Raw genomic sequence first — 12825 nt, 5'->3', positions numbered from 1 at the left:
GTATGATGAAAACATATTTAGGCGTCGTTTTCGTATGAGTAAAAGTTTATTTTTAAGAATATCAAAGGATTTAGAGGATAATTATCCTTATTTCCAACAAAAACCCGATGCGTGTGGTAAAATCGGATTTACCAGCTGCCTCTTGTCACTCAATGCCCCAATCTAAGCCCTCCCCCACTCCCCGTAGTTTAAGGCTGGGTGGTATTGGGTAGCTTCCCTTCCACCTCAGCAAGATAACAACCAATACCCACCCCGCTCTCCTAAGCGCCATTGGGGGCGTTATTCCCCCTCTTGCGTCAGCCCATTAACGAGGAAAAATGGGTTGTCTATGGAGCCAGATCAATTATTAAATGAATAACGGAGGGGGACATTGAGGGAGAGGGGGGGGGGTCATAGCTTACGTGGAGCTAATGTGGCGTAACGAACCAGCCTAAGGGTGAAGGGGGCACCCCCTAATGAGGTGAGGGGAAACTTTTTGTAACCCAATCATACGTTGCCATGTCATTTCCCCTCTATAACTTCCCTCTTGTCCAAAAACGTACGGGGTGCACCCCTATTAGGGGAATTGTTTTTTTATTCAAAAAAAAAAAGTTTTCATTGGCTGTTACAAGCTATGGGCCCACTTTCTCTCTCCTTCCTTCTTCGGTGACTTCTCCCCCAACCCCCTCCCCGATTTCCCTCCCCTCTTGGTTGGCGGCACCATACCCGCTCGGCAACATCAGTCCCCGAAGGGAGTCACCGAGGGTGCCCCCTTCACGCTAATGGTAGTTGAATTTGAAAATGCAAAGTCCAAATTTTGGACGCGTCCACTTTACTCACTACGCACGTTGAAGATCCTGTTACACAAACTAAAACAGCATTAATGATAAATAGTATAACTCGCCCACCACTGCATTGATGGCCACCAGAACCACACATTGTCATTCCATCCTCTACTTGCGAAATCATTTATATTTATACTGAGTTACATTTTGCAAAATTTTCATTATGCCAAAACTATTTTGTTTGTGTATTCTGTGCCAAAAGTTAAAAGAGAATTGACATCAAGCATGATATATAGTTTAAGACCAAATTGTTTTTAAACACTTGTGTTTTTTCGTGAAAATATAAAACTTTTAAAATAGTAATTTGTTAAAAAAATAAACAATATAAATAAGTTCAGGATAAAACGTGTACACAAACCTTTGAATGCACTAGTCATCTCCAAGTTCACACATGATTTTCGAGTTCGTGTCATGTTCGGGTTCAACCCTGGAATACGATGTCAGTAGCACCCATAGTTTGAAGTTAGAACCAAATATACGATTCAATATGGTCATGACTTATAGCTCATTTATTGATTTTAGCTTTTAAATCAAATTTGACACACAGTACAACATTATGTTACGATGATAGGAATACGATGTGTTAAGCACCCCTAATTTGAAGTTAGAACCAAGTATACGATTCAATATGGTCATAACTGATCTATTGATTCTAGCTTTTAAATCAAATTTGACACACAGTACAATATTATGTTATGTTATGATGATAGATTGCTTACATACGCAAAGTGCATCACTACATGCGTTATCACAGTCTTCCTTATTTATTCAGTCACCAACCCTGAGTTTTCAATTATGCATCCATCTCAAGGCTTCCTTCCGGAATCTTTGGATCTGATAATATATTCTGAGGGTGTGAACCAATTCAATATGTTATATATTTCTTCCCTTTGTTAATGAAAGCATTGAGCATTCTTATTATTCACATGGTATCACAGCCATAACTTGTTTTTTCCTTTACCCCTGTTGGCTACTGTCTTCATCAGTGTTCTTTTCAGTTTCTCTTTTCCAACCCATGTAAGATTAAATATATTATGTTTAATATTTAATCTATAGTCATCTTAATCATTTACATTATAGAGATCAAAATATATTAGAACCTATTATTTAATTAGTTGGTAATTGTTGATGGACCATATTACCCTTAGTAACTAATTAGGTTTCCTCCTGGGTGCTTATATAAGGAGAGTTATGTGGAGGTTTAAGGGTTACTCAGTTACACAATTCACATACCCCATTAGTCATAACATCATCACGAAACCTCCTCTCCATAACCGATACCCTTTTCGGTTTCTAAGTCCCCATCATCAGTCAGCACCCTAAGGAGGAACCAGATCAAGATGACAGGCATGTCGAACTCCCTCACTGGATTCTCCTCTGCTCTATCTGCTGTGACAGGTATGATTTATATTGTTTTCCTTCATGCACAAACAGAACTGAACCAACATGTGGTATCAGAGCATATGTTGATTAGTCAGTTATGTTTTCGTATCCATAATTCTGGGATTGAAACTTGGAAAACGGAATTTTTTTCTTTAAAAACCGTATGAACATAACAGCCGATTTCGAGTTCATCAGGTTGCGACTCGAGATCTCTGTTTTTCGGGAAAAGATTAATTGTTTGTTCACCGAATTAACTGGATTATGTTTTTAACCGAAATCTATTTAGAAAAAAAAACTATTAAAATTCAGGTTTCGGGTTCCAGAATTTATGTTTTATGTTTTAGGGTTCATCATGTTCTTGAGAAAATTCGAATATTCTGTTATGATTTGGAATATGATTTGGATTATTAAGTGTTTTTCCTGGTTTTGATCTATTTTGTCCTTTAAATTTTTTAGAAAACTGTTAAAAGATAAACAGATTACAATTTCGAAATCTGTTGACAAAATTAGATCAGCTTAAAACAGGAAAGAATATCTCTTAATCCCTTAGATTTCGAATTTTCGGTTATGATATCACAATTAACAGCTGTTAGCGAGGTTGCTACTCGAGACCACGAGGTTGCTACTCGCAACCATGAGGTTGCTACTCGCAACCATGAGGTTGCTACTCGCAACCATAACGTCATCACTCGCAACCATGAGGTTGCGACTCGCAACCATAACGTGATTAGTCGAGACCGTAGTTGCGACTCGCAACCATAACGTGATTAGTCGAGACCGTAGTTGCGACTCGCAACCATAACGTGATTAGTCGAGACCGTAGTTGCGACTCGCAACCATAACGTCATTATTCGAGATCGTGGTTGCGACTCGCAATCTCATTATTTTAAGCTGTTTAAATGTGAACTAAAGAAAAAATTTTTAGTTCGATCCGCGCTAACGGGTAGTTTGCTATTAAATAAATGGTTTTGTAATTTACTTAGTTAATTAATCAGAATCAGATAATGTAATGTTTTACAAAACCAGAAATAGCTTAACTTGAATGAGCTTTTGATATATCATTTCTGGCCAAAGCTGACTTGATACATCTACTTATCATTCAAGTATTACGAAAGCTATGCTAAGTGTGCATCATAAGCATGAATGTTTTAATATCTGGCCAAAGCTGATTTAATTCTTTCATAGATGGCATACTTAGCAAGTGCATAACTAAAGTGATTGTTTCAATTTCTGGCCAAAGCTGATTTGTTACAACCACTTTGCACATATGCTTAAATGATTACACTTCTGGCCAAAGCTGTTTTGTTTTCGTTTAAGTAGAATTTTTAGTTAAGTCTATTATTTTGATGTTAGTAATAGACATTATCACAGCTTCATTATGTAAAATGGTCATTATTTTGCCTGCCTTAGTTTAACGTGCCCATAGATCACATTAGAATTTCTTCCTTAGTATCATAACTTGCTCATCTTATTTCCACTATCAGCACCCAACTGCGGGATTCCACCTTTGACTGGTGATAACTTTGCTGCATGGAAGGATGCTCTCATGCTTACTCTCGCTATGTGCGTACAGGAGGAGGAGCGCATGAGGATGGATCGCACTACTGATGTTGCCAATTTCACTACCTCCAATCCTAAGAAAAGGAAGAACAATTATCAGAGGAAGGATGCTTCTAAAGTCCATAAGTCTAATCCTAATTCTAATACAAGTGCACCTTCCAGCTCTAAGAACTCCTTAGGCAGTATCCGCTGCAAGTTCTGTAAAAAGACAGGACACATGCAGAAGGAATGCCCTGACTTTAAGGAGTGGCTGGCTAAGAAAGGTAACGATTATTTTATGATACTTGAGTCCTATAATTTAAGTGTTCCTGCTAATTCTTGGTGGTTTGATTCTGGTTCTATGGTTCATGTTACCAATTCTACTCAGGGATTCCTTTCAATCCGGAAGCTGGAAAGAAACCAAAGAACGCTTAAGGTTGGGGATGATCGAGAATTAGAAGTGAAGGCCATTGGAACATTACAATTAGTTATGAAAACTGGTTTATGTATTAAACTTTATGATACCTTATATGTTCCTGAGGTAACTCGGAACCTTGTATCAGGACCAAAGTTAGACATGGACGGTTTTATTGTTTCCCATGGTCATCGCCAACTCTCTATCCATTATGATTCTGTTCTTTATGGTACTGGTGTTCTGGATGGAGGTCTCTATAGATTAGAACTAGATGATGGCTTTTCCAAATCTTTGTTGTCATATAACATTAATGAATCACTCACAAAGATGGAAGAGAAACGAGACTTAGAGACTTCATCCATGTTGTGGCATCAGCGTTTAGGCCACATTTCAAAAGAGCGATTAAATCGTCTCGTAAAGGATGAAGTCTTACCTCCTCTCGATTTCTCTGACTTTGGAACATGTGTCAAATGTCTTAAAGGTAAAATGACATTAGCGAATAAGAAATGTGCCACTAGGAGTTCTAATTTATTAGAACTCATTCACACTGACATTAGTGGTCCCTACCAAATCGCTGGCATAACAGGACATACTTCATTTATCACTTTTATTGATGATTATTCTCGTTACATGTACTTGTATCTTATTAAGGAGAAATCTGAATCTCTAACAACTTTTAAAGATTATAAGGCTGAAGTTGAAAAGCAATTAGATCGTTAGATTAAAGTTGTGAGATCAGATAGAGGCGGTGAGTATTATGGAAGACATACTGATGTGGGTCAAGCTCCTGGTCCATTTTATGAGTTTTGTAAGGGCCAGGGGATTGTGAACCAATACACCATGCCTGGTACACCTCAGCAGAACGGTGTCGCTGAAAGAAGAAACCGTACCCTTATGAACATGGTGCGCAGTATGTTAGCCAACACTAACTTACCATTATTCCTCTGGACTGAAGCGTTAAAAGCAGCTGTTCATATACTCAATAGAGTTCCTTCTAAGTCTGTCCCTAAAACTCCTTATGAACTTTGGACAGGAAGGAAACCGAGTCTTAAATATATGAACGTATGGGGCTGCATTGCTGAAGCAAAACTTTACAATCCTTTCCTAAGGAAACTTGACCCTAAGACAGTTACCTGTTTCTTTATCGGGTATCCTGAGAACTCTAAGGGTTATCGTTTCTATTGTCCTTCCCATGTCACCCGTATTGTTGAAACCAAGCGTGCCGCGTTCCTGGAGGATTTCAAGGTCAGTGGGAGCAGTACCAACCCTTACGAAGAATTGCAAGAAGTACAAGACGCGGGGGGGAGAGACTCGTCGCTTACCATTACTCCGATTACTCCTCTTGTACCCAATGCAATTATTACACCTGAAGCTACTGCACCAACTCCAAATTCACCTCTACAATCAGAACCCATTATACCTCATGATGAAGGCACATCAAACGCTCAAAACCAAGACAACGCTGAACCCGATAATCTACTCAGGAGGTCATCCAGGCAAAGAAGGCCTCCTAATTGGGATGATTATGTTACCTACCTGACTGAAATGGATCCCGGAAAGCTCAATGATCCTATTTCTTACAATGAAGCCATTAGCAGTGATCAGTCTTCTGAATGGAATAAAGCAATGATTGATGAGCTTGATTCCATGAAGAAAAATGACGTTTGGGATTTGGTAGAATTACCCAACGGAGTCAAACCCGTAGGATGCAAATGGGTGTTCAAAACAAAACTGGATCCGAATGGGAACGTTGAACGCTACAAAGCGAGATTGGTTGCAAAGGGCTACACTCAGAAAGAGGGAATTGATTATCAAGAGACGTTTCACCTGTCTCTCGTAAAGATTCATTAAGGATCGTCATGGCCCTAGTAGCTCATTTCGACTTAGAGCTGCATCAGATGGACGTTAAAACTGCTTTCCTTAACGGAGACTTGGACGAAGATGTTTACATGAAGCAACCTGAAGGCTTGAGCCTGAAGGTCAGGAGCATCTAGTCTGTAAGCTGAAGAAATCCATTTACGGGTTAAAACAAGCATCACGTCAGTGGTACCTCAAGTTTGATGAAGTCATGAAGAAGCAAGGTTTTATGAAGAATCAAGTGGATCAATGCACCTACCTCAAGATGAGTGGGAGCAACTTTACTATACTTGTCCTTTACGTTGACGACATTCTATTGGCAAGTAATAGTTTAGACATGTTGCATGAGTCGAAGCGGTTACTCTCGCATAACTTCGACATGAAGGATCTCGGAGATGCATCTTACGTCATCGGCATCGAAATTCACCGAGATAGAAACAAAGGGATCTTAGGATTGTCCCAAAGGGCCTACATAGATCGTGTCCTTACACGGTATAACATGCAACAGTGCAAACCCTCCATCGCTCCAGTAGTTAAGGGAGATGTTTTCGGTTCATTTCAGTGTCCGACAACAGAGGTTGAGAAGGAGCAAATGAGCCAGATACCTTATGCATCAGTAGTCGGGAGCTTGATGTATGCTCAAGTCTGTACTCGTCCAGATATCGCTTATATTGCTGGAATGCTAGGCCGTTATCAGACTAATCCTGGCTTAGATCACTGGAAAGCAGCTAAGAAGGTACTTCGATATCTGCAAGGGACGAAAGACTATAAGCTGACTTATAGAAGAAGTGATCATTTAGAAGTGGTGGGCTATTCTGATTCTGACTTTGCCAAATGCAAAGATGACAAGAAATCCACTTCGGGCTATATCTTTATGTTAGCAGGCGGCCCTATCTCTTGGAAGAGTCATAAACAACAGTTGACCACAACTTCCACAATGATGGCAGAGTACATTGCTGTTTATAACGCAACCTGTCATGGAATGTTGATTAGAAACCTGGTCACTGGACTCAAAATTGTTAATTCCATTTCTAGACCATTGAAGCTTTACTGTGATAATTCAGCTGCCGTTAGTTTCTCGAACAGTAACAGTTCGACTGGAGCTGGTTTATATCTCGATACGAAATATCTATTTGTATGTGAACGTGTTGAGGAAAATAATCTTTGTATCGAGTATATTAGTACTAAGGATATGCTTGCGGATCCGATGACTAAAGGTCTCCCTCCTAAGGTTTACGAAGAACATGTTCGGAATATGGGATTATGTAAAGACCTTATTTGAGCATATTGTACTAGCTTATGTTTTATGTTTAATGAAATTTCCTCAAGTTTGATTTTGTATGTCTATTAGAATATGTTCAACCGGTATAATGGCATATAGACAAATAAAAAGTTACAAATCAAACAAAGGGCTTACGCGTATTTTGATCATGACGATTAGGTTTTAAATTAAGGCTATAGTATGATTAATGGGGGTCCTGAGTCGCATAATGATTCAACGGCTGTATTTTTCTGCTATAGTACTTGTTTAAGGCTAAAATGAGTGTTAACTCCTGATCAGGCTTAGCTAATACTCATAGTAAATGATTACTCGGCTAAGTGGGAGAATGTAAGATTAAATATATTATGTTTAATATTTAATCTATAGCCATCTTAATCATTTACATTATAGAGATCAAAATATATTAGAACCTATTATTTAATTAGTTGGTAATTGTTGATGGACCATATTACCCTTAGTAACTAATTAGGTTTCCTCCTGGGTGCTTATATAAGGAGAGTTATGTGGAGGTTTAAGGGTTACTCAGTTACACAATTCACATACCCCATTAGTCATAACATCATCACGAAACCTCCTCTCCATAACCGATACCCTTTTCGGTTTCTAAGTCCCCATCATCAGTCAGCACCCTAAGGAGGAACCAGATCAAGATGACAGGCATGTCGAACTCCCTCACTGGATTCTCCTCTGCTCTATCAGCTGTGACAGGTATGATTTATATTGTTTTCCTTCATGCACAAACAGAACTGAACCAACAACCCACTCTCTGCTAATCGGCTATGGGCGACAAAGCAGATTCATCCAACACTTCCGGTAAAACCATACCTTCCCTTCACCCTGTTTACACCGTGACAAAGATCCAAAACAAAGTCCGTGTTCTAGACGGCACAAAGGTGACCTATTCTCAATGGGTCAAACTTTTTCAGTTGAACGCTCGTGGGTACAAAGTGCTTGATCACATAGACGGCACTCTTCCACCGGCCGAAGGAGATCCCACTCGTGACCAATGGCTTGAGATCGATGCCATTGTATTACAGTGGATTTATTCCACTGTTTCTGATGACTTGCTTGGATGACAAGTCCACGGCCCTTGATGCGTGGAATCGCCTAAAGAAGATTTATCTTAATCAGGCCGCTGCTTTGGAGAAAACCTTCACTAATCTGACATTGAAATCCATGCCCTCTCTTCAGGCGTATTGTCAAAAGCTCCGCGAACTTGCAGCCCAACTTGCGGATGTTGACCAACCCGTGTCCGAAAGCCAAGCCGTCTCATCATCCAACTAGTGAGCGGCCTTCCTGCTGAATATGACGTCATAGCCGCCCAGTTGAAAAAAGACTTGCCACCGTGGGAGGATGCCATTAACCTACTTGATGCCGAAGAACGCCGCCAACAAGCCAGACAAACTCCTGTTGTTGCAGCCGCTGTACCCAAACCTACACAGCCACCATCGAATATGGCTAGTTCATCGAGTGCACTTGATGTTTCTGCACGAACCGAAGACTTGAAGTTTGTGCACGCATCAAATGTTAATGTGTCCAACTTTGTTTCAGTGAAGCTTTTGGGGCGCAGCAACTATCGTATCTGGAAGGCTCAGATGCTCTGCCTCATAGAGAGTCAGATGTTGCGTGGCACCATTGATACCAGCTTTCCTATACCTGGGGGTATGAAGTTCGACATGAGAAAACGATACGACACACTTGTCAGAGGTTGGATTTTCGGTTCTATTGACGAAAATGTACTCAAGGACATGGTACTTATCAAATCTGCACGACAAGTTTGGAAGACATTAGAATCCAACTACGATCCATCTATAGACTTAGCACCCGGTACTTCTTTCATTTCTTTTTTTTTTTTCTCGAAAGATCACTTTTATAAACAGTAGGTGTATGATTAGCGTTCAATAAAGTTTTGATTTTCCACATGGGAGTAGGGCTATATGGTGTGGGTTTTATCACGCCACATCGAGTGAGGGTTTTATTGTTAACCATCATGCAATGCAATGAGATAAAACCTCTCTCATCATTACCCAACCATTGGTGGGAACCCACACGCACCTCAATGGCGCTCGCCATTCCCTTGGCTGAAGACTCCATGGGCGGCGTCCCCCTTTAACTATGGGGCGCCACTCCACACCATCCAGCCCAGTAACCCAAAATGTGTTTTTATGTGATTGTTATTAAATTATGTAAGGAAGTAATTCTAGAGTATTAATTAATATGCAAAATGAAAAATCAAGTTAAACAGGGTGCGTTCATAACTCTCATCAATCTTTTATTGAATTGCTCATATTTTTGTACAAGTATGTTAATTTTGTTGTCTATTATTAATGGTGCCTAACAACAAGAGTTTTCAATACATCATTTAGCAGTTTTACATATAAAAAGTCTTATCATATTCTTTTCTTTGCAAAGCATTGTAAATACTATCTTAAGCCATGTTAGAAGGTAGTTCTTTTTTTGGTGAATTGAGGTCACCTTTTGAAATATTGAAATGAAATGCAGCGGGCTCTTCACCAGATTTTATGGTCAGAACAGAATTTGTAAGAGTTCCAGAAATCGCAAGCACGGAAAACCTCACACGAAAGATAAAGTTGTACGAAGCTACCATGGAAGGACGTTGGTGGAAAGCAAAATCGATATTGAAACACCATAAAGATGCAGCTACAAAGGCAATCTGCGAAAATGGCAACACAATGCTTCACTTAGCGGTTGAAATGGGCCACGACTATTTTGTTGAACAGCTACTGTTATTTTTTAAGAACGGAGAAGAAGTCGAAAAGAAAAACAATGCTGGCCGAACAGCACTTCATGTTGCTGCCCAGGTTGATAACACATATGCAGCCCAACTCTTGGTTCAGAATAGGGAAAAACTGTTGTCGAATCTAGACTATAAAGCACAATCACCATTGGATGTTGCTTACAACAATATGAAGCTCAACACATATGCTTATTTGTTGAAATTCACACCCCAACATTTAAGCAACTATCCACGAGCCTATCAGCAAAATGCTGTCAAATTGCCATGTTGACGAAACGATATGGTGAGCCTATATATTAAACGTTAAAATATTCTCATGCTTTCTAATTAGCTTTGGAGTTGGGGTTCTCATTGAAAGCAGTCTTTGAGGCGAGGCTGGCCTACGTCCCACCCTACCCAGACCCCACCAAGAGCTTGGCTACGGGTGGGATTGTACTGGGTAGAGTTGTTGTTATTGTATTCTCATACTTTCTAATATTAATTTATGCAGACTTAACTTTGGTATTGCTAAACAATTTTCCTAAGTCTGTTATGGAGGATGACCAGATATTGATGACAATAGCTAAAACCTTTCCAACCGATCTTGGCTTCACGGAATCTTCTATCTATCCATGTATTTCTATAACTTTTTTTCTCAAAAAGATTTCATAAACTCTGTGGATACATTTGTTCCACTGATCGATCTTGTCTATCTTTCAGCTTTAGACAATGTCCGTCAAAGAATAGTCGTGAGAGGTTCTATGCTATTTCATTATGATGATTTGTTTAATTGTGTCGAAGACGTCATCCGGGTTGCTAAAAGCTTTAAAAACACATGTTGCAGCTGGTTGGGGAACTTCTTTATGATTTTACTTGGTGAGCAATCAACTATATACACTCAAATCTTCTTCGAATAGTATCAAATAATGGTTTGAGATTGGCTAAAAATCAGTTTTTCGTAAAAAAAAAAATGTAAAAGTAGTTTTAGACTTTTAGGCATGGTATTTAAAATTTGTATGCACAAACAGTGTTATACAAGAACGCCATTCCTAAAAATTTAAAATACCATACCTTAATTTCTTTTTTACACTTCTTAGGCCAAATTGACTTTTTACCCTATTCTTACCCTTAAATAAATTTTGTTGTTTGTTGTGCAGTCCCAACTATAGCCACCCTCTATCCAATATATGCGTTGTTTTGTCTTCTCGTGTTGGTGCTTCGTTTCCCCTTCTCTATGTTTTATTTCCTTCTGTGGAAGGTTTTAGAAATTATAAGTAAGTGCATACACATTGATCACTTTTCAGACGGAAACTTGAAATAATTACCACCAACTTTACAATCATTTCATAAATTGTAGTGTCTCCAATCAAGAATATAGAGAAGAAGAAAAAGGAGTACAAAGAAGCGAAGAAGATTTTGAGCTTGATATGTGATCAGATGGGCGCATCAAGGTCTAGCTACTATCAACCAATTCTTGAAGCCGTACGCCAAGATGCTTACCAGGTTGTTGATGAAATTCTATATTGGGCACCAGACACAATCAACTGTAAGGATGAAGAAGGCCACAATGTTATTCAGTTAGCAATAATAAATCGTTCAGAAAAAGTTTACAACCTTATCCGTCACATAGTTGAGCGTATAGAGCCTTATAGAACAATAAAAGATTCTTCTATGAATAATCTGGTGCACTTGGCTGGAAAATTGGCACCCTCATTTGTACTTGGTCGCACTACAGGTGTAGCACTTCAACTACAACGTGAGCTCCAATGGCATGAGGTATGAGCTATCAATCTTCGTGTTGTTTAATTTGCATAAGGTATAACTCAGTTGATTTATCTAGGAAGTGAAGAGTTTAATGTTACCTTTAGAACATCAACAAAAAAATATGTATATGGAGACACCAGCAATGGTGTTCGAAAGAGAACACGCGGATTTGATGAAGCAAGGAGAAAACTGGACGAAAACAACAGCGGAATCATGCAGCATCACTGCTGCATTAATTGTCACCGTCGTATTTGCAGCAGCAATCACAGTACCTGGAGGAAGCAATCAAGAATCCGGCATCCCATTGTTGAAAAAACAAATTGCCTTCACTATCTTTGCTGTAACCAATGCATTCTCACTATTTACAGCCGCTACCGCACTATTACTATTCTTATCAATCCTCACTACACGTTTTTCCGAAAAAGATTTTCTGGTCAGTTTACCAAGAAGGTTGATTTTTGGTCTTTTCACATTATTCCTCTCTACAACTTCAATGGTTGTAGCCTTTGGTGCAATCTCTTACCTTGTCTTTTGAATGTTGAATGGTCTTGATTGAAACTAAAACTAAACGTGCATAAAAGAAAGTTGCATATACATACTACATAAGTCTAATGACAAAGTGAAAGTATCTCAGCTCGTTTGTCGCATCCCCTTACCATATGGAAGTATACGATCTCGCCTATAAAAGCAACTAATTAAAAATGATTAATTTGTAAAAATAACTAACAATAAAAAAATTCAAAAAAAATCTAAACAAAATAATCTCATATGGATTACGCCTACCAACTTTAGTTCTTATATATTTATTTTATTATTACTTATATTTTATTGATATTTTTACATTAAAAGTCTAAAACGTTAGTAAAGCCATTAGTTATTTACATGTTTATTTTATTATAATTTATTAATCTCTACTATAAAGCAAAGATATGATAAATATAAATGGAATAGTTATTTACATGTTTATTTTATTATAATTGAATTTTATTAATCTCTACTATAAAGCAAAGATATGATAAATATA

The 12825-nt window shown here is 38.6% G+C and overlaps 1 protein-coding gene across 2 annotated transcripts; it reads left to right on the top strand.

Annotated features, from left to right (window-relative positions):
* Window positions 1–2173: 2173 nt before the first annotated feature.
* LOC110928924 (ankyrin repeat-containing protein ITN1) lies at window positions 2174–12487 on the top strand. Of its 2 annotated transcripts, none has more exons than XM_035988308.1 (7): window positions 2174–2222; window positions 9803–10341; window positions 10549–10671; window positions 10758–10913; window positions 11195–11311; window positions 11395–11813; window positions 11878–12487. In XM_035988308.1, exons 2-7 carry the CDS (start codon window positions 10323–10325, stop codon window positions 12334–12336), a joined length of 1293 nt encoding a protein of 430 aa, XP_035844201.1. In that variant the 5' UTR covers window positions 2174–2222; window positions 9803–10322; the 3' UTR covers window positions 12337–12487. The 2 variants fall into 2 exon arrangements, with proteins under 2 accessions (XP_035844201.1, XP_022027664.1); XM_022171972.2 differs by lacking the exon at window positions 2174–2222 and adding an exon at window positions 8056–9127.
* The last annotated feature ends 338 nt before the right edge of the window (window positions 12488–12825 follow it).

Source organism: Helianthus annuus, chromosome 3 (assembly GCF_002127325.2).
Source record: "Helianthus annuus cultivar XRQ/B chromosome 3, HanXRQr2.0-SUNRISE, whole genome shotgun sequence".
Classification (NCBI taxonomy): Eukaryota; Viridiplantae; Streptophyta; class Magnoliopsida; order Asterales; family Asteraceae; genus Helianthus; species Helianthus annuus.
This window is presented reverse-complemented; position numbering and strand designations above follow the sequence as displayed.